The sequence below is a fragment of the Dioscorea cayenensis genome, chromosome 18 (assembly GCF_009730915.1).
Source record: "Dioscorea cayenensis subsp. rotundata cultivar TDr96_F1 chromosome 18, TDr96_F1_v2_PseudoChromosome.rev07_lg8_w22 25.fasta, whole genome shotgun sequence".
Taxonomy (NCBI): Eukaryota; Viridiplantae; Streptophyta; class Magnoliopsida; order Dioscoreales; family Dioscoreaceae; genus Dioscorea; species Dioscorea cayenensis.
The window spans coordinates 18,453,234-18,476,466 of record NC_052488.1 but is presented as its reverse complement, the minus strand read 5'-3'; the positions used below and the strand labels follow the sequence as shown (position 1 = coordinate 18,476,466).

Genomic DNA, 23,233 nt, shown 5'->3' with positions numbered 1-23,233 from the left:
TATGACATATGTTGTGCTTGATTGTAGATCCCACCAACAAAAAGAGGGAGTCCCCGGAAAAATACAACCATAGGGGAAGTACAAAACCCAGAATCTGGACGACATACTGTATGTTTTATGCTTGGTTTTCAATTGATCCATGATACCATTTTTGTTCTTGTTTCTTCTTCCTTTTTGTTTTCTAAATAATTTAGTGTGTTGTAGTTTAGTTATGCACATCTATAGAAATAAATTCTTTGTGACTAAATTGCAGCATGCAAGTAATGAAGGTGCAAGCAGGCCTCAACATATAATGCCCCCACTGTGTCAAGTGTGCAAAAGATGTTTCCTCGCAAGGCACAAGGGCCATTTATCCAACCAACAAGCTCTAACAACTTTAGAAGGGTCACATAGTTTAAAAGGCATGTCCAGCTTCTATAGTTTGTACTGTATGTCTGGTGGCATTGTGGGATATATATGACTGAGTCTGTCTTGGTGATAATTATCAAGACTGAATTAAATGGTTTTTGTAATGTGTTTTCAGAGTTATGACTCTGATGAAAACTTGATGGTTTTGATGATATAATTTAGAGCAATATCCATGCTCTTTTACATTGTTATTGCTACTTCTCTCAAGTTGTATATAATCTTTTATGTTTTTTATACACTGTCAAATAGGTGATTATATGATTAAATGATTAAATAATCTTTGAGTGGCTTTGTTAATGGTTGTTATGATCCTAATGTGGAGCTGCTATTTTTATAAAACTGATTACAGGTAAATGTATGATTAAATGATCAAATGATCTTGTCTTGTTGATGGTTTTTCAAAATTACTTACACAAGTGATTAAGAGATTTTTAAAATTGGAAATCATTAATTGTAAGCCATACTCAAACAAACTTATTGGACAACAACATTTTCAACTTATGCTATTACTAATAATTACATGCTTTGTATAAAAATCTTCAAAATTTGTTGTAAACACCTGCCACCTTGTTCCACCTACATGCTTTGATGACTCTCCACCTTAATTCCCCTCTTCAGACTATGTTATGTTTCCCTCTTGCTATTGGATCTTAACTTTGAAAAAAAAAATCACCTTTGCTTGTGGAAGAGAAATGAAGGGTAAATAAGGGCAAGGGAGAAAGCACCTTGGAGTTGCAATGCTTGAATGATCCAAAAAACCCAAGCAATCTAGGATGGCAATCATGGAGGATGGCAATTGGGTTTTGTTCGAGGTGATTAGCCAACTCAGAGTAACTTATGATTTTTTTTTATGTTAAATGACAACTTTGCCCTTGTCACATAAGCAAGTACTAACGACCGATTTTTCTTATTTTTGTCACGCAGAGAAACCACAGGGTAATAAATAAAATTTTTTTCGTTTTTGTCCCTATTTTACAAAACCCGACAACCACAAAGTTTATTTTTGAAAATTTCCCAAAATAAAATTGTGGAGTATGGATTAATAATGCAGTTTTATTCCAAGGTGATGATTAAAATGGTAGGTTGATTTGTCAATAACTTTCTGAAATATTATTATTTATGTTACAATTTCTTTCAAATTTTTTTAAATATTCTTCTTTTGCTTTAGTAATTTTTTTAAACTAATTCTTCAACTTAATAGATTTAACTAGATCCCTAATAGTTTTAGTTGGGATTAGATTCTCATTTCATAATCTCCAACTAAAATTTATTTTACATGATAAAAGACCAAACCTCTCATAGAGATTTCTCACCATATATAAATTAAAATATTAATTTATAAAAAAAAAAGAGATTATTAGAAATAAAAGGGAAACCCCAAAATTTTTCATTTTAAAAAATGAAAATGAAAATAATAATAATAATAATAATAAAGTCACTAAGCCCACCTGTCACCACAGCGGTAAACAATCTTATAGTCACCCCAGTGAGGTAGTGACCCAAACCTCATCTTCTCTCCTTTCCCGGGGAAGGGAGGAACCCAAGATTCAGTAAAGCAGCAGCTCCTGACTCATTTTGTACTCAAGCGCAGAGTCTCATCATGTAAACCAGAAATAATTAAATTAATAAATCTCATTTTAATTTATTGCTTTTATACCATTTTTTATTTATTTATTTTTTTTAGTATTTATTTATTTGCAGCAATAAATCTGATGGATGTGATCACTTTCGGTGTGATCGTGGGCATCATCGTCCTCTTCTTCGTCGTCGTGCTCTTCGCGACCATCGAGGGTGTTTGCTCCCGCTCTTCTTAAAACCCTAAACCTAATCGCCATGCGCTCCTCGCACTGGCCGGCGCCGCTGTGTCACAGCCCTCTTCTCTTCTTCGCCACCGCCGCCGCAGCTGTTGTTCTCTTCTCTGGTTGTCTTTCCTCCGCCCACTCCTGCCCCTTCTCTTCCCAAGACTCGGATTTGGGTCTCCATGAGCACGACCACGATCACGATCACGATCACCACCATCACCATGATCATCATGAACATCATGATGTTGAGATTCGACAACTGAAGAGGCTGCCGGAAGAGATGGCGGAGGAGGAGGATCTGGAGCTCGAGGGGTTTGGCCACCATCACCATCACCATCACCATCACCATCATCACTCTCATGACGAGGAGCTGGATCTTGAGATGACGTCATTGGGTGCGTTGTCTTGCCATTGATTTGGGATTGGAGTGTCGTTGATTTGTGAATGGTCTATTGGGCTATGTAGGGATTTGGGTGCAGTCGATCGGGTGCTCGTTGTTGGTGAGTTTGGCGTCGTTAGTATGCCTGATCTTATTGCCGGTGTTTTTTTGTGAGTTTGATCTCTGATCCATAGTTTTGTTTTTGGTTTTTACATTGTTTGAAATGTTTTAAAATTTTTTGGTTTCCAATTTTATAATTGATGCAGTCCAGGGGAAGCCATCGAAGCTGTTGGTTGATGCACTGGCTGTGTTTGGGGTAATTCATTCCTTCAATTTTTACCAAAATTTTCATTCATTTCAATCTTTGCCAAAATATTCATCCGTCATTCATTAAGTTGCTTGTGTCGGAATTTGCCAAAACATTCCCGTGGTTTGATTCCTTTTGCTAGTTTCCAGAAGCACTTACAATAAAAATTTCATCATGTATAATAGCATACTAATAATAACCTCTGTCTGAGGTTATTACACTAACGATAGTCACAACATTGTAAAGCTAGTTTTCTTTTAATGATGGATTAATTAACACAGGGAAGAAGCTTTGTAATTGTAAAAGAGTGAGGGCTTCAAAGGATCATTTGATATATTGCCTTTTATATGGAGTTTTAGGTTGAAACTGCATTGCGGGATTATAATTGACTATAGTCATTGGTTGTTAATTAGGATTTGTGTATCTTTTCCTCCCTCAGTTGGTGGAAAGTTATAATTCTTCTGTTATTTCTTTGTGTTCTTTGTGTGGGATAACATTATTATCTTAAAGTGAAATACTCGTCAAAGAACCTGTTAAAAGATTCTGCATATTTACCGTTGCTCTTTTGGGTGTGCTATTCTCTCATCCAATAGCATTTTCGTACAAGAAATTGAGAAAGCATTTTATTTGACTGTATATTGTCTTCTTTCTATTTAGTTCTGCTATTAGTTTATGAGCGTTGATTGGTTATTACTGTGCCATGAACTACCATAATGGTATCGAGAAAGTTAACTGTTACATGGTTGTTTGGTCTTGTGGTTCATTTTTTGATTTGCTTGGTAACAGTTAGCTATCTCAAGAACATTCTAACAGAATTTTTTATAGAGAAATATTGGGTTTTTATGCAATTTTAGGCTTTAAATTCCTTTGATTTCATATGCTTTATCTTCAAATGAACCATCAGTTGACTTAAATGCAATGGCAATATTAAGCTTCTTAGATGTGTTCCTATCTATATCACTATATCTCAGTGTTCACATATGATTCATCAAATTATGAATTACTTATACCTTGAATACTCATTATCTGTGAATTTAAGTTCATGTGTTGGAAGCAAGCAGCCAGATTGAAGGGAATTTTTCTTGTGATAAAATTATTTCAAATTGTCATATTTTCATAAGTGATGAACACCTTTCTCTAGGAAGATTCTAGGTAAAAGATTTATAATTTAAAAAATATGTATCTTATGTTCTGATCTCCAGCTAGAAATATAAATTATAGAAAGATATGGATGGAAATTGTGAATTTTCTTCTTGGTTATATGTCAAGATCAAGCTCAATTGCTGATGTCTGTGCCCGGGAGGCATGTGGGGGTAAAGGCAAAGATTTTATGGTGTTGATGATTTCTATGAAGTAAATACAATAAATATCTCTTCAAAGCATTCTTTTTTGACTTCATGACTCTGGTAACAGGCTGGTGCAATGCTTGGGGATGCCTTTCTTCATCAATTGCCTCATGCTTTTGGTAAGTCTAATGCATATTTTTGTAATGGGACCACCTATTTTGTCATATTATTATTATTATTATTATTATTATTAATAAATAGTAGCAAATGCTGAGAAGCAAGTTTTTTATTTGTAGCATTCTATTTAAATATGTTAAGAGATAGTTACTGATTACCACAAAAATTATAAATATCATGGAACTATAAAATTGGCTACTTAGCTAAATCTCTGAAGAGGAAAAATCTGCTTTGACATTGGAATTTGTATGAGAAACATCTTCACGTGATATGGAGAGACTAAACAGTGTTGATATGAATTAATTTATTGTGCAGTCAAGAGTCAAGCCCATTTCAACCTTATTCTAGTTTTTCTGTCCTTGCTCCATCAGTGGATGAAATTGCACAATTGTTTTCTCCCTTATCAATATGGTATTCATCTTTAAAATCATCTAAGCTTTCACTCTGCATGTTACCACAATGCCGCAGAAGAATCACCACCGGATGATATTTTCTAATTATTTCTGTTGAAACTTCGAAAGAAACTCTAATTGGATTTGGTTCCTGCAGTAAGCTATCTTTGCTCAAAAAACAATATGTATAGCATTGGATGTTCAATCAAAGGAGATAGGAATTGGATTTTGTTCTTACAGTAACTTAACGTATGCATGGCCCTTTCTCCTTTAAGGAGATATACAATTCATGTCGTCAGCATGGCATTCTATCATTCATGTGATCACCTTTTTCTGTTGGCTTCTTATGTAAGAGTTTCCAAGAAGCTTTTCCTAAAATTTTGTAGGTCAGTGTTTTTCTGACATCAAACTTTCTTTGCCAAATAATTCAATATTAGATTTACTGGTTTTGCATATCATTTGTCCTAATTTTTATCTTTATAATTTTCCAGGTGGTGAACACTCGCATTCGCATGATCATCACTCCATTGATCTGCATGATCATGTTGAACATGGGCATTCACATTCGCATTCTCTAGAAGACCTCTCTGTTGGACTGTCTGTCCTGTGTGAGTACGGAAAATTTATGCATTTGTATGCTTGGACCTATGAATGTGTTACAAGCAAATATCAGCATGTAGCCATTAAATTCATGTTACCCTGGCATTTATCATTTCTTTGGTTTATGCTCAATGTGTTATGGTTATTTTCACAGTTGTTGGGAATTCTCTAAAGCCAATAGGTATAACTCATTTGTTACCAATATTCCCATCTTGCCAGATGTGAGATCATTAACTTTGATATTTATGTAACACTAATGGTTATTATGTCTATCCTTACGGTTAATCAAATATTTGAGCGATAGCATCATCATGATATGTTCTTCTTGCAGCTGGAATTGTGCTTTTTCTTCTGGTCGAGAAACTTGTAAGATATATTGAAGAATTTTCTGGTGAAAGAAATGGCCTTCATCACCACCACCATAGGCAACATCAAAAAGTGAAACATGATGACAATGATCAAGGTGATAATGCAAATTCAGTGGATAATGATATGAAGGAAAACGGCAAATTAGACACAACAGCAAAAAGGAAGCTTGTAGATGGTCAATGGGATGATAAAATGAGTGATAAGTGCAATGAACATGAAACCCAGCTTCGAAAGGTTGTATAAAATTGCCTTCATGATGTCTTTATCTATTCTGGCTATGACTTCTTAGTGCCTTAAGCATTCCCACAATGCTAATCGTCTTCATATATTTTTGTTGCACTTTGTTTGATTTATTGTTCATGACATTTCTGATTTCTTAACCAACAATCATCCACATCATTTGAAACAATATGTTCTTGATTTTTTTTTTTTTAATTTGTTCAAATTTTCAATGCTGGCCATCATATTCTCTCATTGCCTGCAAAGTCATTGTTGCATATGTTGCCTATTGGAAATGATGGTTCTCTTTGATATTATTTGTCTTTTATATCTCATCTAGGAGCTGCATGTATTTAATTTTGGTTAGGTACAAGCATCCACAGCAACAGCCTTTGATTCTTGACAAACAACTAGTGCCTCAACCTTGCATTGCAGCATGTACGTTTTTGATATATAATAATGGCATGATTCCTCGAAAGATGCTTTTGACTTGAAGCAAACAATGTGCAGTTAAATTGTGTAGCATCTACTAGATTGGTTGCTAGGTTATAGGAAAAGACTAATGCTTTTTTTAATTTCAAGAATTACATAATATTGTGCTAGTTCAAATATAAACTTTTAAAAATCGACACCTGGAGGTTGTGTTTGAACTGGAAAGTGGAAATAGGAATGCTCAAGATTTCCTGGGGATCTATCATAACTGCATTCCCTTTTTCTGTAATTCAACTATAATAAGAAGGAGAAAAGAGTGGAGTGTGGATTGGTCTTACTATTTTCTTATGGTATTATCTTCAACGTAGTCCGTTTGTTGATTTTGGCTTCTTTGTTATTTGGTTTGGCTAAGTTACGGTTCTTCCACTAACAAGTAATCTGAATGAAAGCAATTATGGCTTAAGTAAGTTGGTTGACATAACAAAATTCTCGAAGGTGACATTAAGTTGCCAGTAATTAGAAATATTGCGTTGGTAAGTTGCCTGCAGTAAGAGTTGTTACAGCTCACTTTACTTTTACTCAGTTTTCTTAGGTAGACACAAATTACAATAGCTCCAATTTCATGTTAAGGGGCAAATAAGTTGGTGGACTCAGTTTACTTCATTTTACATTGGTGAGGTAAGACTCTGTTAGCATTGACCAATATTTTTAGTTTTGTACATGTAATAATAATCTTAATATTTCAATATAGCTAAAATTAATTTCATTGATTTAGTTCTGTAAATTTATTGTTATATTGAGCATTATTTTATTTAGTTGTTGCAAGTGAATATGTATGGTCACAGCCAACTAAAGAATGGCAGTGAATTTTCTGTCAATGCTGCTTGCTTCGGCTAGTCTTGTGCAACTAGAATGCTCTAAATTGAAGTCAAATTATACCATAGAAGTTTGCTGTGAATGCATCTGCTTTTTTTTCAAACTTTTGCTACACATGTTGGAACAAAACAAACTTAATTACGTGAATCCTTCTCAAGAGAATCATCTGAAGTTATTCTAAATGTTTCTTATGGACCCTTATGCAGCGAACTACACCTGGTAATACCACTAATGCTGAATGTTCGGATGCTGATAATCATTCTGCAACAGAAAATCTATCAATAGAGGAGAAAGCTTCTTCCTCTTCAGCATCTAACTTGGTGTTTGGTTATTTGAATCTCTTTTCTGATGGTGTTGTGAGTTCTATTTATTAATCTCTACAGAAATTTATTTGAAGAACATAATTTGTGATCTGGATTAATGGTATTAACTGTCAGCTATAACATCACTAAAGGATTTTTTTTTTTGACAAATTGTTTGAATTTTGCAGCACAACTTCACTGATGGAATGGCCTTGGGAAGTGCTTTTCTGCTTTATGGTTCTGTTGGAGGATGGTCACGGACTTTGTTTCTACTTGCACATGAACTTCCTCAAGAGGTTTCTCACTTTAAAGCCTAGAACTAGTTAAATTGCTGTAGTGCTATGGTTCAATTCATTGGGGTTGCTCAAGAATGGAATTATGTCCCAGCTTTTGTGCCACTAAATAGTAGATTTTGTTGTCTTTGTAATAGGCATGACTACCGAGTGATAGAGATCAAAATTTAATTAGCTTGATTTTCATGTGTGTGCAGGATAGATTTTCTTAAAGTTTTTATTTATATCGACTTATATCTCGGTGGTAGTATTGTAACTACCTGTTGGAGTATTGTGATGACGTGAGTCTCTCTTTTGCCCGTTTTGAGACTAGGATCTGTGAAGTTCATTTCATTGTTTGAAACATATGCTTGAGGATATTGGTTGTTGACAGTTTGTTATATGTTGAATACTGATATGATAAATATGTTGATAGCGTGCTCTTTGTTAATTACTGATATGATGAATATGTTGTAAATTACAAATATTCATGATGCTAATGAACATACCGTCTCATTTTATAATGACAATTTTTGTTAATCACATATACAAGAATTTGCTAATGTGAAGCTTTGTTAGAGATCCTATGAAGTCTTGAACCTAATTGAGTGCTGATACTTTATGACAGATTGGTGACTTTGGAATCTTGGTGCGCTCAGGGTTCACAGTTTCAAAAGCTCTCTTCTTCAACTTCCTCTCGGCCTTAACGGCACTGGCTGGAACTGCATTGGTTAGACCACACTTTTTCTTATTTTTCATTTAGTATCACTCATCATACTTTCATGCCAAACCAATGCTGTGAGTGATGCCTTCTGTTGTAGGCTCTCATTTTAGGAAAAGATCCTGGACAGTCTTCTCTAATTGAGGTAAAACATGTTTTTCTTTTGAATGATATGCCCTCTTTAGCACCTCCATTCTAAACTGAAAGTTCTACGGACTCTTCAGGGTTTTACAGCCGGTGGTTTTATATACATAGCAGTCGGCGGAGTCCTTCCAGAAATGAATGCGGGTGGCACGACATTGAAAAGCACCTTAATTCAGTTAACAGCGCTGGTTCTGGGAATGGCTGTTGCCCTTTGTATTTCTCTTGTTGAATGAGCGTTTCACATGTTGTCATTTTGTGCATGTCCATTATTGTAATCCTCTTTATTACAGAATGTTAGTCAGTTAGGGCTTAACATGCTCATCAGGAAGTATAAAAATGAAACAAGTTAAACAATCACTTGGGTTCAAGTGGTCCCATTCATGCTTTGGTCTGATTAGATGAAGTTAACCCATTCATGCATTGGATTCAAGTGTAGCACAAATATCTTGAGTTGTAGAAGTTGTAGAATTTAGAATCTCTTTGTTTCGAAATGTCCAAGTTGTAGACTTGTGGATGGAGCATGCCTGACTCTTGACTTGAACAGATGATGAGGCATGGCCAGATGATGGAAGGAAATATACCAAAAGAGATTAGGGGGTTGTTTGGGTTAGTTTTAGTTTAAAAAAAATTGTTTGTATTGGTTTTTCTGTAGAAGTAAAAAATGGATGGTATTAATGTTTTTGAAAAAAGTTTTTCTCAAAAACTATTTTAGGTTGCAAAATTACTAAATTAATTTTTATGAAATAAAAATTGATTGTGCTTTTATATATTATTATTACTATTATTATTAGTGTGGTTGTTATTATCATTATCAATAGCAATTACTATATTTTGAATGCATAATAGTTGAATTATTATAATAACTCAATGAATGTTTATTTTAATAATTTGCCATGAAAAGTATATTCAAACAACTTCATACACAAAAGTATTTTTTATTAATTTATTTAAATATAATATACATTGAAGTATTTAATTTACTCTAAGAAATATTTTTTTTAAAAAGCTTTTTAACCAAATTGAAAATAATAATAATTTTTTTTTTAAAACCAATCCTAACAAGGATTAGAGCCGGATTGCATGAAGGCTATGTGACCCTTTGAGATGATATTGATCGTGTATTGTTAATTCACTCATGCGTATGAAAGTGATCAATTTTTACTAAATACAACTAAGTGTATGAAAGTGGTCAATTTTTACTAAATACAACTAAGTTTAAGGTGGTTTTTTTCTTTTCAGTGGACCAATAGTTGAAATTAACTGCGAACTAAATGATTTACTCTAACTACCGTTAGACCTTTATCCAAACGATATGAATTTGTGATTTACGAATTTACGGCCTGTTTTGTAGAAGGATGTGGCCTAGATGAGTATTTACAAATCCCATACAAGTGGGGTTTGGTTAGTGATACAGGTTTGGGTTTTTTTTTATTATTTAATTCAACAAAAAATTGATTATAATTTCTTTAGAATTTTCGAAATTTACTTATAAATTTATAACTTCAAAATAAAAAAATAATAATAAATTTCAAAATAAAAAAATTATGATTTAAATTACTAGATTTAAATTTATTTTTTAATAATTATTATAATTAATTAGGATGACAAAAAGAAGTCATTTTATACAAATATTAATTAACAAATAAAGTTTATTTTTTATTCATGTAAACTAAACTGAACACCCCAAAAAAATTACATCCATTTTTTTCATATCCCTGTTCCAGAGATGGGCCATCCAAATAACCAAACATTATTTTAGATTTTATAGTAATTTATTTTGACTTGTTATAACGCATTTTATTAAGCTTAAAAAATTAAACATTCTCTCTTTCCCCTCCTGCCATGCTCATTACTTTATTTTCCTTAAAACTAATTTAATATAAATATATTTTAATTATTTAAAAAAAAATCTCCTAGTTAGCTCCATACATGTATATGACACTGTTTTTTTAAATAATATCTAATTTAATAATTAATTAATTAAATTATTTCGAAAATTTTCCTATATTTTATTTTTAAAAAAAAAAAGAAAAAAGAATTAATACATGAGTTAGTTATGCAATATCCTGTATACACAGGGTGTTATATGTAAAAGTGGCGAATTTCATATAAAGTACAGTCCATTTTTTCAGCAGGTGTCTTCGTTTTCTCAACTAAAGAAAGACGAAGAAGAAGCAAAGCAGAGGAAATGGCGGAGAAGCTCACAGAGAAGCAGATCGCCGACTTCAAGGAGGTCTTCAAGCTCTTTGACCGCGATGGCGATGGTGTGTCTTGCTTCTCCTTCTTCTCCTTCATTCTGCTTCTTTGATGACCTGCTAATTTCATCGATGATTTCTTTCTTTCTTATGTCGTTCATTTCAGCGTTGTTGTTTGCTTTTAGGGTTCTTGGAGAACCTCGATCTAGTTCGATGATCTCTCGCATTGTTTCTTTCTTTCTTTATGGATGTCTTTGTTCTTGTTAAAAATCTCTGTTCTGAAGATAGAGATGTTGCTATAGTTCATTTGAGTTTCATACCGAGTTTTGATTCAAGAATCATTGATATGAAAAATCTTATGGTAATTCTAGCAATCGCTTCTATTTTGATGCATTTTTTGCATGTCACTCACTGCCTTAATTCCATCAAGAAAGTGTCAGAAATTCCTTTGGAAAAAGCCATGAACTTGATGAGCATAGATGATGACATGTATTGCCGCTATACCCTAATCTTGCCAATTCAAATAGTTACAAGTGATGTTGATGAATGTGACCAATGGAGTGTAGCAAAAACATCTGTCCCCTCCTTTACTGATTTTTCCAATTGAATGACGAAATGCACTGTCTATGGATTTCTAGTATTACTGTTCACTTAGCTGTGTACCTTTTTCACCAGCGTGATTCTTGATGTGCTTGCTTTTGTTCTTGACTTTTAGGCCAGATAACTGCCCAAGAATTAGGTACTGTGATGAGATCCTTGGGTCAAAATCCGACTGAAGATGAACTAAAGGCTATGATCGATGACGTTGATGCTGATTTAAATGGAACTATTGATTTTTCTGAGTTCTTGAATCTGATGGTACACAAAATGGAAGTATGTCTTTTTTTAACTGACTTATATCATAACTTAGTTATCTTGAATTTCATCTGTTTTGTCCTTGATATCATGGTATGCTATTCTCTTCTGTCACCTTTTTATAAGTGAATGTGCTCCTTAGGCTCACTTGTATTTGGGCATTGTCATTTGTAAGCTTTAGATTTCGAATGAATATTTGCTGAATGATTTCTAGATATATGGATCCAACTGCCATTCTGATGACTTTTAGAGATTGTCCAAGCTATTTCCTATACCTGACTAAGGGTCATGAGAAACATGATTATAAGACTAGGAAAAAGCTCTGCTTGGTATCAAATGGCTTCAGAATGCCTGCAAAATTGTCTTTGCCGTATTTAATTAGATGTTGTTCATGTAATATATGGATTTGTCGAGTGATAAGCTTGAAATAACTAACCAAGACTGAGAGCGGAATCTTCCGAAGTTGGATGGTTTATATCTTATTTGGTTTATGCTATATATTGAAGTACCCCTAATGTGATCACCTAGTTTGGCAAGTAGTCTGACTGTGGAGAACATTTTGTATATTTATTCATGTTTCAAAATCCATAACTGAGCATCTTACTTTTATAATGGAGAAGGCCATGTCTAATGTTACATGCATTCAGCTCAATGAACGTGTATTTTGTCATCCCCCATTCCATGAACCTAGAGATCACTTAAGACCCATAAAAGTCAAACAGTTTGCATTAGAGATCTATAAATAGAAGCTTATTTTCTGGTGTTATCATTAGTTGAGTAAGAATGCCTTGTACTTCATGTTTAATATTAATTTAACATATTCCTAATTAATTGCTCCTAACTTGTTTCCTTCTTTTTGTCTGCTTTCTTCATGAGAACTAACTAGCAAGTGGCACAGGCTTGGTTGTGTTTGTTTGTTCTAATGAAATCTGTATTTGTATTTTCAAAGGATGCTGATTCTGAGAAGGAAATGAGGGAAGCTTTTAAGATTTTTGACAAAGACCAAAATGGTTTAATTTCTGCTGATGAGGTAAATCGATTGCTTATTCTTTCTTTCATTAATTATCGATGTTCAGAGAATTATGTTTGCATGCACCTCCTACGCATTGGTTTAATTGCAGTGAAGCACTTGTCACATTCTCTTTTGTCGAATTTTTTTCAATCGAAATCAATAATAGCATTTTAAGTCTAATTCAAGGATTATTTTAATACCTGAGAAAAATCTTTTGCACTTAGCTATCTTAAACAATAATTTTTTAGAATCCCATAAACTTTCTGTTCACAAATTTATGCTTGCCACCATTTTGAGGATATCAACCATTATTTCCACATTAGACGTTCAACTTGAACATTAGATTTTTATAACATCACTCATTCTTGTTTCGTATGTTGCAATTGATAAGCAGCTCCGTTCTGTGATGGCCAATCTGGGTGAAAAATTGACTGACGAGGAGGTGAACGAGATGATAAGAGAAGCAGATATTGATGGTGATGGCCAGGTGAACTATGAGGAGTTTGTGAGGATAATGTTAGGCAAGTAACCTGCTGGTCATACGCGTATTTTTTCTGAACATATGAACTTGAAAACATTCTCATCATAGTAAAATTAGTAATTAGAACCAATACCATTGGTGTTACTCTCAAGGAAACAATCTATATTAGTGTTCTCATCTCAACTGTACATATCTCTTTCAGTTGTGGATTATGTCTCTCTAGTTGTAGATAGTTTCTTTAGCCAAGATTCATCGATGATGTGCATTGGAGGATTTTTCTTTAGTTTGTCCATTAGAACCTTAAAGAGTTACAAGAAAAGGTTATATTCTTTTTGCCAAAATTGTGCAGTTCTTACATAATTGTAATTCTCTCTTTGATGTCCTTGCTTGTGAATATGTTTTTACCAATCATATATTTTTGCTTGATTTTTTTTAGAATGACTGTAATATTAATTATTTAGATACAATGCTTATCTAAATTGTTTGTAATTATGGTCAGGTTGTCATATGAGCTGAGTTATTTGTGATAAGCCAAGTTTGATTTGATTTATAACTCAAATTAAGTAGGCTTCCTTTATTTTTTTTGTTGACAGCTTTAATGTTTGTAGTGATAACTTAGTCAGTTTGTGTTCATTATGAATGAAATTACTTAATAACCAAATGTTCAAGAGTTTTAGGTGGATTTTAATTATTCTCCACCAATTATTCAAGAGTATCAAATCAATTAAGAAATGGCTTTAAAACAATGATTGTGGAGATTAACAGTTAAATTATTGCGGAGGCTAACAGTTAACTAACCTAACAAAAGTGGCATCAAACTCACTTAAAAAAGTATTGTTTTATTTTTTTTTATGTATATATTATTATTTATTTTCCAATGAATTGATTGTTGTGTTTGTCGTTGTACAATCAACTACGTAGCAATCGGTCCCAAGATTATATAAAAGAATTTTATTTGTTTTCATATAAAGTTGAGTTGTCAACCACCCAGGTTTTATTTATATATTTATATATTTATATTTATTTATTTTTTCTCCTCTATTTCCGGTATCTCTATACTTTTGAGGCTATGTTCTATATATATATCCACACTGGAGTGTCAATTCTAGTCTGGTCTTTGTAGCTTTCTCACACTGATAGCTTGGACTTAATGAAATCTGTTCACATGATATATATATATGTATATAACTTTGCCAAATAAACATAATTTATTCCGAGGCTTGAGTTTGTTACATTATACTGTCACTTGTCAACAAACTCATCTTTCCCTCTCAATCCATCATTTAATTGATGGGATATTAAAACATAATTCCTAACACCTTGCATTAGATTCACTTTATTGCGCTCTAATCTCAATTGTCCAATTCTCTCTTCCCACTCATTAAAAAAATAAAAAGAATTTGATTGAGAAATTCATGAAAAATACTGTTGCTCATGTATTTGAAATTTAAATACTTTGACTATTTTTATAGTCCAGAAAACCCACAAATTGTTTCCACACTCATCTCATTAAAAGCGTTTGATTTTTTTAATATAAAATCAACAAAAAATAACATATTTCGATTATTAAAATCACACCAAAAAGCTTCTGGTCGAACGGGATTAGCTTTACTGTCTAAAACTTGATTTGCAAGACCTTCATTATCCAGGTTCAAAATGCTCAAAAAATAGTGATGTCAAAGATCCTTAACTATAAAAGAAAATTTGTAATCCACTTCTTATGTCAATCGGGTGATGATGTACATTTAGACAATCATCGCTCCTATGTGCACATCCTTGATAATATGTACGCTTGTTGCATTGTTTTTAAAAAAAATTATCAAAACCACCCTATTATATATATATCAGTGTTGATGCAATATTGTTAGGAAAAATTTGTAAATAACAATTTAAGAATATATATATATATATATATTAATTATTTGTAATTAAATTCATATTGAGTATATTACAAAATCTTAATTCATAAGTGTAAGGAGCCACCAATGCTTTTTAAAATTTTTGCCCTTAATAAATTTAATATATATAAATAAATGTTATTAATATTATCAGCATTAAAAAAAATAGCTGTGTGCAAATAAAGACAATTTAAAAGTCAAATAACTGAATAAGACCATCTAGAAAAATATAATAAATATAAAAAAACAATATATATATATATATATATTTCCTATAATCATGATACGATAACCACTTTCACTCAATTCTTTCTTTTCCTTCTTTCCAACGACTTTTTCAAAGTCAACAAAGATACCATCTCGCCACGTCACCATCAAATCAGTTCGCTATTCGAACTCAAACAGCGGATCCATATCCCTCCACTCCCCGAAACCTCCGTCACTTATATGTGCCACGTCATCAATCGGATCTGTTCACAGCCTGTCGGCTGCTCAAGATCTGGACCGTCTGATACGAACAATTTGAGAGGAGGAAAGGAATTGATCGTAATAAGAGAAAATGACTAGGGGTGAGAGTGGAATTTCAAAGGAAAGGTAGAGGAGGGGTTGTGTGGTGTGGAATTGAATGTGAATGGGACTTAAGGCACCAAACCCCGCCCGACGGCCATAAAAGTAGGACGAGTTATGACCCATCTTTCGTACGGTCTCCTCCGAGAAAGCGACCTTTTTTTTTAATAAATAATAAATTATATATATATATATGATTATTATAAATAAATAAATAAAAGGACCTCTCATTTCTTCTCCGACTTCCCAACCTTTTCCAACCTTCTAAACATTTCTCCATCTCTTTCTCCCACCATTTTACAAATAAAACCTTCCTAATTTTTTTTTTCAAAGGCTTTTACAATGTGTAAGTTGTTTTTTTTGGGCCAACCGCCTTTGGGTCAATTGGCATCGGATCCCTTGCGTAAGGTATTCGTTTCAGGGAGGACTCAGGATCGAACCTCATAGCCTACGCAAGGTGAATGCATGTAGGTCTTTTGCTCCCCACACGTGTACGTCCCTGGGTTCTGGTGCATGTCGTCTTTCTTAAAAAAAAATTTGATTTTTTTGGGTGGGAAATTGATTATGCAATCCGTGGACCTTCATTTGATGACATGACGTTCAGACTGCAAATCCACACCGATGATCAAGAATGGTATCCAATAAAACTTGAACTTGTGGCTTTTGTGGTTTTTAAATATCTCGTATTAATATATATATATATATATTTGCAGTGGGATTATTGTTGCTGGTCAGAATTTTTTAACTTTGTAAGTTGTTTGTTTTTATTTTTTTTATATTTTTATCACTTATGTGGGTTTTTGGACGTATATTATTTTTAATTATTATTTTAATGTGTAAATTGACCTATAAATTGATTTTTGTTGTTTTAATCAAATTGTTTAGTTTTATAAAATACTGTAAATTGTTTTTCTTTCTCAAGTGAATACTGTAGTTATTTGTAAAAATTAGATTTTTAAAATAAACGGTAAATTGTGATGTTTTAGATTTTGATAAATACAACTAGACCAAGAATTTTAAGTAAAAAGATTATTAAAAAAGCCAAACAACATAATATACTCTACTATTTGCATCAATTTATGAATGTAGAAGCTAATAATTTTTAACTATAAAGAACTATGACAAGATTAAAAAACGTTTAACATGAAATTAATACAATTAATTTATGGACATAAAAACAAAATGTTTCATATTATAGGCAATAAATTATATAGTTGGTGTGCATTCAATTATTATTTTTAAATAAAAGCTTTTCCATTTGAAATTAATAAAATTAATTGATGGAGAGGAAAAAAGTATACACATATATTCAATAAAGTATATAGTTGCTGTATATTAAAAAAAATCTTTTTATATTTAAAAGCTTTTTTATTTGAAATGAATACAATTAATTGATGGAAGCAACGACAAATCTCTTAAAGAAAACAAAAAAGGTATTTTTATTATATAAAATAAATTATATAACTTTTTATTTTTTGAGAAAGACGACAAGCACTAGAACCCAGAGACATGCACGTGTGGGGAGCAAAGCTCAACGTCGACTCACGTGCCCTCACCTTATGTAGGACATGAGGTTCGATCTCAGGTCCTCCCCAAAATGAACATTCTACGCAAAATGAACATCCTACGCAAAGGATCCGATACCAATTGACTCAAAGGCCGTTGGTAATAAATTATATAACTAGAGTGTGTGTTTAAAAAACATTTCATTTGAAATGAATAAAATTAATTTGAAACCTAAACATTATATAAAAATATGAAAGCATGCAAAGAAAAAAAAATTTATAAATATAATTGCAAGTCCCATCAAGTTAAATTTATCCACATGAAACTGCCCAAACACATCAGAGTGAACAGCACTAATTGCATGAAAATGCAACCCCATCCAATCTCATTCAAGCATTGTTGAAAAGTGGCCCAAGCTTTTCATTTTTAGCAAGTTATCATCAAAACAAATTAAATAAATCAATAAATATTTTAAAAAAAAAAAAAAAGCAAAAAGACCAAGTTGGTAACCTCTGGACAGAAAAAAAAAATTAATTATTGAATTTTTTAAAATATGGAATTGAGGAAGTTGGTGCACATTTCCTAAAACACCCACTTGCTGGCAAAACCAACATTGAGAAGTTTGTGGAGATTGGTGGTGAGAATGAGGGATAGAAATGGAAAAAGGGTTGACTCTGTTGCTTGAATTATGATTTTTTAAATTTATGAAAAAAAAACACCCAAACAAATAACTAAATTCTCTCACATGGGTATCTGTCAAGCAAGTTATTTAGAACGCGTGTTCCCGAAATGCCCATCGTGGGGAGTGGAAAGATTGGGAGATTTATTCCCATTATGACCCTGCCCAAATTTAGGCATATAAAAAAATTTCACGGGATGTTGACTCCGTTTTGCCGGGCTTAGGGGGAACTGTAACCATAGGGGTATTTTCGTCAATCACTGTTGGTGAAGGCCGGACTTAAGTCACTGTTGAGGTTTGAGGTATGGTTACCTCACTGACATAAAAATATGGAAAAATTACTTATAAGTCCCTGAAACTTTTCATTTATACCAATAAATCCCTCTGACCAAATAGTATACCCTGCAGTCCCTCCTTTTTAGAATCATTTCTATTTCGTCCCTACCGTCATCTTTGCATGTTTATTATTTTGAAAAACCCCACTTTACCCTTTACTTTTGGGTGGGAAATCTGGCGCCATGTCATGTCAAGAAAGCATGGTGCTTGTACTTTGACATCACTCAAAAGTCTTCATCCTTATCTTTTGTCTTGCTGGAGAAGCTTGTATCTTTTTTCATTTCATTTTCTTTTCTTCTTCCTTAGCCTTGGTTTGGAGTGATTCTCCTCTTTTATCACCCATCTCTACTCACCATCTCTATTCTTCGGCGGCGAGCTAACTTCACAAAGCTCTATCCCAAAGAACGTGTGAAGGTATTTCTTAGATCCCCATCAAGATGCATATCTTGGTCTTAATGTAGGGTTCCTGGTATCATGTTCATCGGTCCTTCATCTATAGTGGTTTTTCTTAATGCAGGGTCTTCATGGACATGTTTTACGGTGTTGCGAAGTATAAAGGGGATGGTTATGTGTTAGATTTCACTGTCTTGACTGGATGGCTAACATTATTTGAGGAGATGTGCACATATTGGGCTTTCGAACCTCCTACAGTGAGAGTAAAGTATATAATGCCAGACGAGCACAAGACAATATGCTCCATTAGCTCAGAGGATGACTTTCAGAACATGTGTAATGTTCATCGTATATTCAAAAAGACCGTGGTGAACATGATCATAGATACTGTGAATGAAACAACGGAGGCCATCTGTACTTCACCAATGTCATTGTAAATATCTTATTCTATTTGGTTTTGCACTCATTTTTGTATAATGTGGCAAGGATTTGCATTATGTTTCGCATATGTGGCCATTAATATGTGTTTGGGTATAGTATCGTTTGTTTGGTATTAGTTTTATTTTTTAGCCATTAGTTTTTTGTTATTTCCGAAGCTTATTTGTCATAACTATTCAGTTTTAAAGTGTTGTTGTTTATTTATTTTACTAACTGTTTACCGAATGTATATAACAAGAGTACCAACATCGCAAAATACACTGGCAGTGACACATGGAGGAGCCATAACTATAAGCAATTCTTTACAAGATACAGAAGCTGAAATTTTCATGGTTGGCCAACGCTTCGAAAATGCACAAGAATTCAAGGATTCATTGTGCGACTTAGCCATCAACCGCAATTTCAACTTCAGGTTCATAAAAAATGATAAAGATAGAGTTACTGTCACATGTGCTGCTGAGTTATGTCAATGGCGTGTCCACGCCTCAAGAGATAGAAACCTCCCAACATTTAGAATCAAAACAACCCAAAATAGTCATACATGTGGTGGGGGTATCGGCACAACATCTCATCCGAGGGCTTCTAAAAAATGGGTTAGAAGGCAAGTAATGAGGAAATTGCGAGATCATCCTCTATACCGGGCTGTTGACATACAACGTGATATATTGTGTGACCATGGTGTCCGGATACCATACAAACAAGCATGGATGGGTAAAGAGGTGGCAAAGGGAATTCTCCATGGAAGCGACGTTGCAAGTCATGATCTGTTGATATGGTATGCAAGTAAGGTTTCCGAAACCAACCCAAGTAGCATTGTTATCATTGAGAAGGATGGAGAACGCTTTAAGCGTGGTTTTTTTTTTTTGCTTTCATGCATGTCTTCAAGGTTTTAAGCGTGGTTGTAGACCCATGCTATTCCTCGATGGCACCCATTTGCTAGGTAAATATGGTGGCATCCTACTAGGCGCAACTGCAAAGGATGGTAATGAAGGTCTATTTCATCTAGCTTTTGCTATTGTTGATAATGAAACTGACGATAACTTGACGTGGCTCATTTCCACTCTGGGTGATGCAATATATGGTGAAGATGACTACCACAAAATCATTACATTCATTTCAGACCGTTCTAAGGGACTTGTTAATGCTATTGCCAAAGTCTTCCCCTCTGCCCCACATGGCTACTGTTTGCGACATCTCCAAGTAAACTTTTTGAAGGCTAATAGTCACTTAGGGAAAGGATTAAAAGATGAGTGTTGGAGGTTGGTTGTTAAGATTGCATATGCATGAACATCTTCAGAGTATGATGCAACTGTGGGTGCGTTGTCAGCGGCATCAACACAGGCCCATAATTGGTTATTTCAAAAGTCGGACATGATGCATTGGTGCAATTACTTGTTTAGAGGACAACGTTGGGGTGAGATGTATTTGAATGTGGCAGAGTCTTTCAATGCATGGATTAGGGAGGCACGACATCTACCTGTCTGTAACATGGTTGACACGATAAGGTATGCGTATAAATAATTTAATTAGATTACTGTGCGTAGTAGTCATTTTATTTCAGCTGAATGTATTTACTTTCAAACATTCTAATGTAGTATCTATATTAAATGTTTGAGTTTTGACTTTACCATGTGGTTTTAAACCGTAATGAGTACTTTACGCTTTTGTTATTTCGTATTTGTTTTTGGTGTATAGTTTTTATGGTTGTTGTTCCTTTTTTGTATTTCTTGCATACAATAGGTATTTAGTGTTCCTTATTTATGCGTAGTGTTTAATATTGTAGCTTTGCCATGGTTTTTTATTATATTCGCAGTAGTAGTGTTTTTTTCTCTCATGTGTACTTCCCACCAATGTAGGTGCAAGATGATGAACCTAATGTACAAGCGGCGCGAGAATAGCATGAAATGGGAAACCCATCTTTGCCCGGAGATTCACAAGAAGATTGAAAAGACTATTGAAGAAAGCAGATGCTTAGTCATAGGACGATCTGATGGTGATATTTTTGAAGTCGTTGACAAGCAGGGCAACCATGTCGATTTATGTAATAGAACTTGTTCTTGTCGTCTGTGGAAGATGTACGGTCTTCCTTGTAACCATGTCTGCTGCGCAATCTTACAAACTGATGTAAACATTCATCGTTACGTGGAAGGCTACTACACAGTCGCAGTGTACAAAGAAGCATATGAGAGTCCAATATTCCCTGTACCAGATCACGACAAACCGATGGATGCGGGTCGACATCTCCGTATTCGTCCACCTATCTCAAAGAAGAGACTCGGATGACCAAGAAAAAGGAGGATTGAATCACAAGCATTTGGTGTTCGTGACTTACATTGTAGTCGATGCCACGAAGTTGGGCATAACAGGGCCACATGTAATGAAGTAATCGCATACTAACTGTATCCTTTGTACTCGTCTCTTTTGTTTTTTGACCACTGCCATCGTGGATTGCAACTCCGAATTGCATATTTAAAATTCTAATATAGAACATTTGAACGATGTGCTTACTCGTCAATTTGTCGATTAAGGAAAACACTTAGTGACAATTGGTGTATCTTTTGCAGCCGGCCAAATCCGGTAGGCCTTTTATTGGTTGGATTGAAATCAGTTCGTGGACAGGTTGTTCTATCAATTTCTCTGTTTCACCTTCTGTATCTCCTTCCTTGGGTATGCATATAGAGTCCCCGGATTTTAGCTGTGCTAGTGATTATATCGCATTGTCGATGTCCTCTGTTGTTTGCTTGTCCACTTCACTTAATTGGGATGGAGTTGGTGCAGCTCGTTTCCTATCTCTGGGTGCTGGTGCACCTTTTACTTGGGCAACTTTTGTTGGTTATGCAGTTTTTAAGGCACGAGTGACACGTTTCTCTGGCTGAGCGATCCCTGAGCCTAAGGCTTCTTACGATGTTGGAGGTTTGGTTGCTCTTGGCTTTGATGCCACTCTCTTGGATCTCCTCGATGGTGGAGCTGGGCCAATGTCATCTGTTAATGGAGGTGGTACAACATCTTCTTTCTAGTTGCTTGTGTTCTTCCTTTCTTCAAGAATAGCAAGCTTCGCACGAAGAGCTATCACTTCAGTCATCAATGTTTCGTATTTGTTATCTTCCATCTGTTTCCTCGCTGGACTCGAACTTGATGATTTTTTGGACTCTCTTGGTGGGCTTACTGACTTCTCACTTTCATGATCTGTTGTCCGGGATGCCTCTCCAACTTGTTTCCTCTTACCTTTTTGTTTCAATGCCTTGATGAATTTTGGTGCTTTCGTTGCACCGGATAGAACCAAACTTGTCCTTGCAAAGCTGAGCTCAATCTTTCCCGAACCAATGAGGTCAACTTCAAATTGTCTCTCTGGCATAAGCGGGGAAAACTAGCAAATACAACAACAAACATTAATATGGACGTATACACATTATTCTCAAAAAGGAACATCTAATAAAAAAACTGAATACATATGTAAGATACTAAACTGGAATCGATATAAAAACAAGAACCGTGAATATGTAACAGTTAAATGTGATACAGATTGGTAAATATGGATACTAACGACCTATGAGTAAAAGCAATAAAAATGACACAAAAGGAGAATAGTAAAAGGCAATACTCAATGGATTTTAATTTGCATACCTCTTTTCCATCCAATGACTCGATCAAGGTACTCACACCTGCTTGTTTCTTGATACTGGCTTCACCATAACAGAGAATGTGTGGTGTTCTTCCAAAGTGGATCTTCTTCCCAGTCCCAGTTACTTCATAAAACCAAATTGTCAGTACAACTGTACATCCTCGCAAATACCCTATGCACGGTTGCTTCCCGGAACATCTGTCCTTCACACGAGCAGCTGCATTGGGCAAATCATCCATAATCCACTTGTAGGTTGCTTGGGCCCATGCATATTGATCCAGCGTTGACAGGTCTTCCACATAGTAGGCTAACCATGCTGGAGATGTACATGAAGTGGTGGGGAAAAGGAAGGATCCCATGATGTATACTAGCAAAAGTTTTACAAAACTTTCTTCTTTCTTGCTGTCTTTCTTGCCAACCAGACTCATTAAAGTCCTCAACAAGCACTCCCTTGTTCGGTCTACTCCTTTCGTTAAGAACTCTTCCTCGAGTGTACAACGTTCCTTCTTCCTTGAGAAATCTATTGCGATACCGTCACATTTTAGTCCAAGTATCATTGAAACAT

At 34.3% G+C, this 23,233-nt stretch overlaps 3 protein-coding genes across 4 annotated transcripts; all 3 read left to right on the top strand.

The window, feature by feature from the left end:
* The first annotated feature begins 1,872 nt into the window (after positions 1-1,872).
* On the top strand, positions 1,873-9,054 carry LOC120282044 (IAA-alanine resistance protein 1). Of its 2 annotated transcripts, none has more exons than XM_039288767.1 (12): positions 1,873-2,010; positions 2,110-2,605; positions 2,676-2,759; positions 2,856-2,905; positions 4,310-4,361; positions 5,243-5,359; positions 5,683-5,954; positions 7,454-7,603; positions 7,738-7,845; positions 8,450-8,551; positions 8,643-8,687; positions 8,767-9,054. In XM_039288767.1, exons 2-12 carry the CDS (start codon positions 2,242-2,244, stop codon positions 8,917-8,919), a joined length of 1,497 nt encoding a protein of 498 aa, XP_039144701.1. In that variant the 5' UTR covers positions 1,873-2,010; positions 2,110-2,241; the 3' UTR covers positions 8,920-9,054. The 2 variants fall into 2 exon arrangements, with proteins under 2 accessions (XP_039144701.1, XP_039144702.1); XM_039288768.1 differs by having other exon boundaries at positions 1,882-2,010; positions 2,093-2,605.
* A 1,795-nt stretch (positions 9,055-10,849) lies between these two features.
* LOC120282281 (calmodulin-like) lies at positions 10,850-13,666 on the top strand. Its single transcript, XM_039289052.1, has 4 exons — positions 10,850-10,950; positions 11,597-11,754; positions 12,686-12,766; positions 13,143-13,666. Exons 1-4 carry the CDS (start codon positions 10,875-10,877, stop codon positions 13,275-13,277), a joined length of 450 nt encoding a protein of 149 aa, XP_039144986.1. The 5' UTR covers positions 10,850-10,874; the 3' UTR covers positions 13,278-13,666.
* A 5,073-nt stretch (positions 13,667-18,739) lies between these two features.
* LOC120282874 lies at positions 18,740-21,922 on the top strand. The gene is made up of 7 exons (XM_039289709.1): positions 18,740-19,022; positions 19,314-19,898; positions 19,987-20,223; positions 20,344-20,551; positions 20,903-21,077; positions 21,196-21,420; positions 21,611-21,922. Exons 1-7 carry the CDS (start codon positions 18,740-18,742, stop codon positions 21,920-21,922), a joined length of 2,025 nt encoding a protein of 674 aa, XP_039145643.1.
* Positions 21,923-23,233: the final 1,311 nt, after the last annotated feature.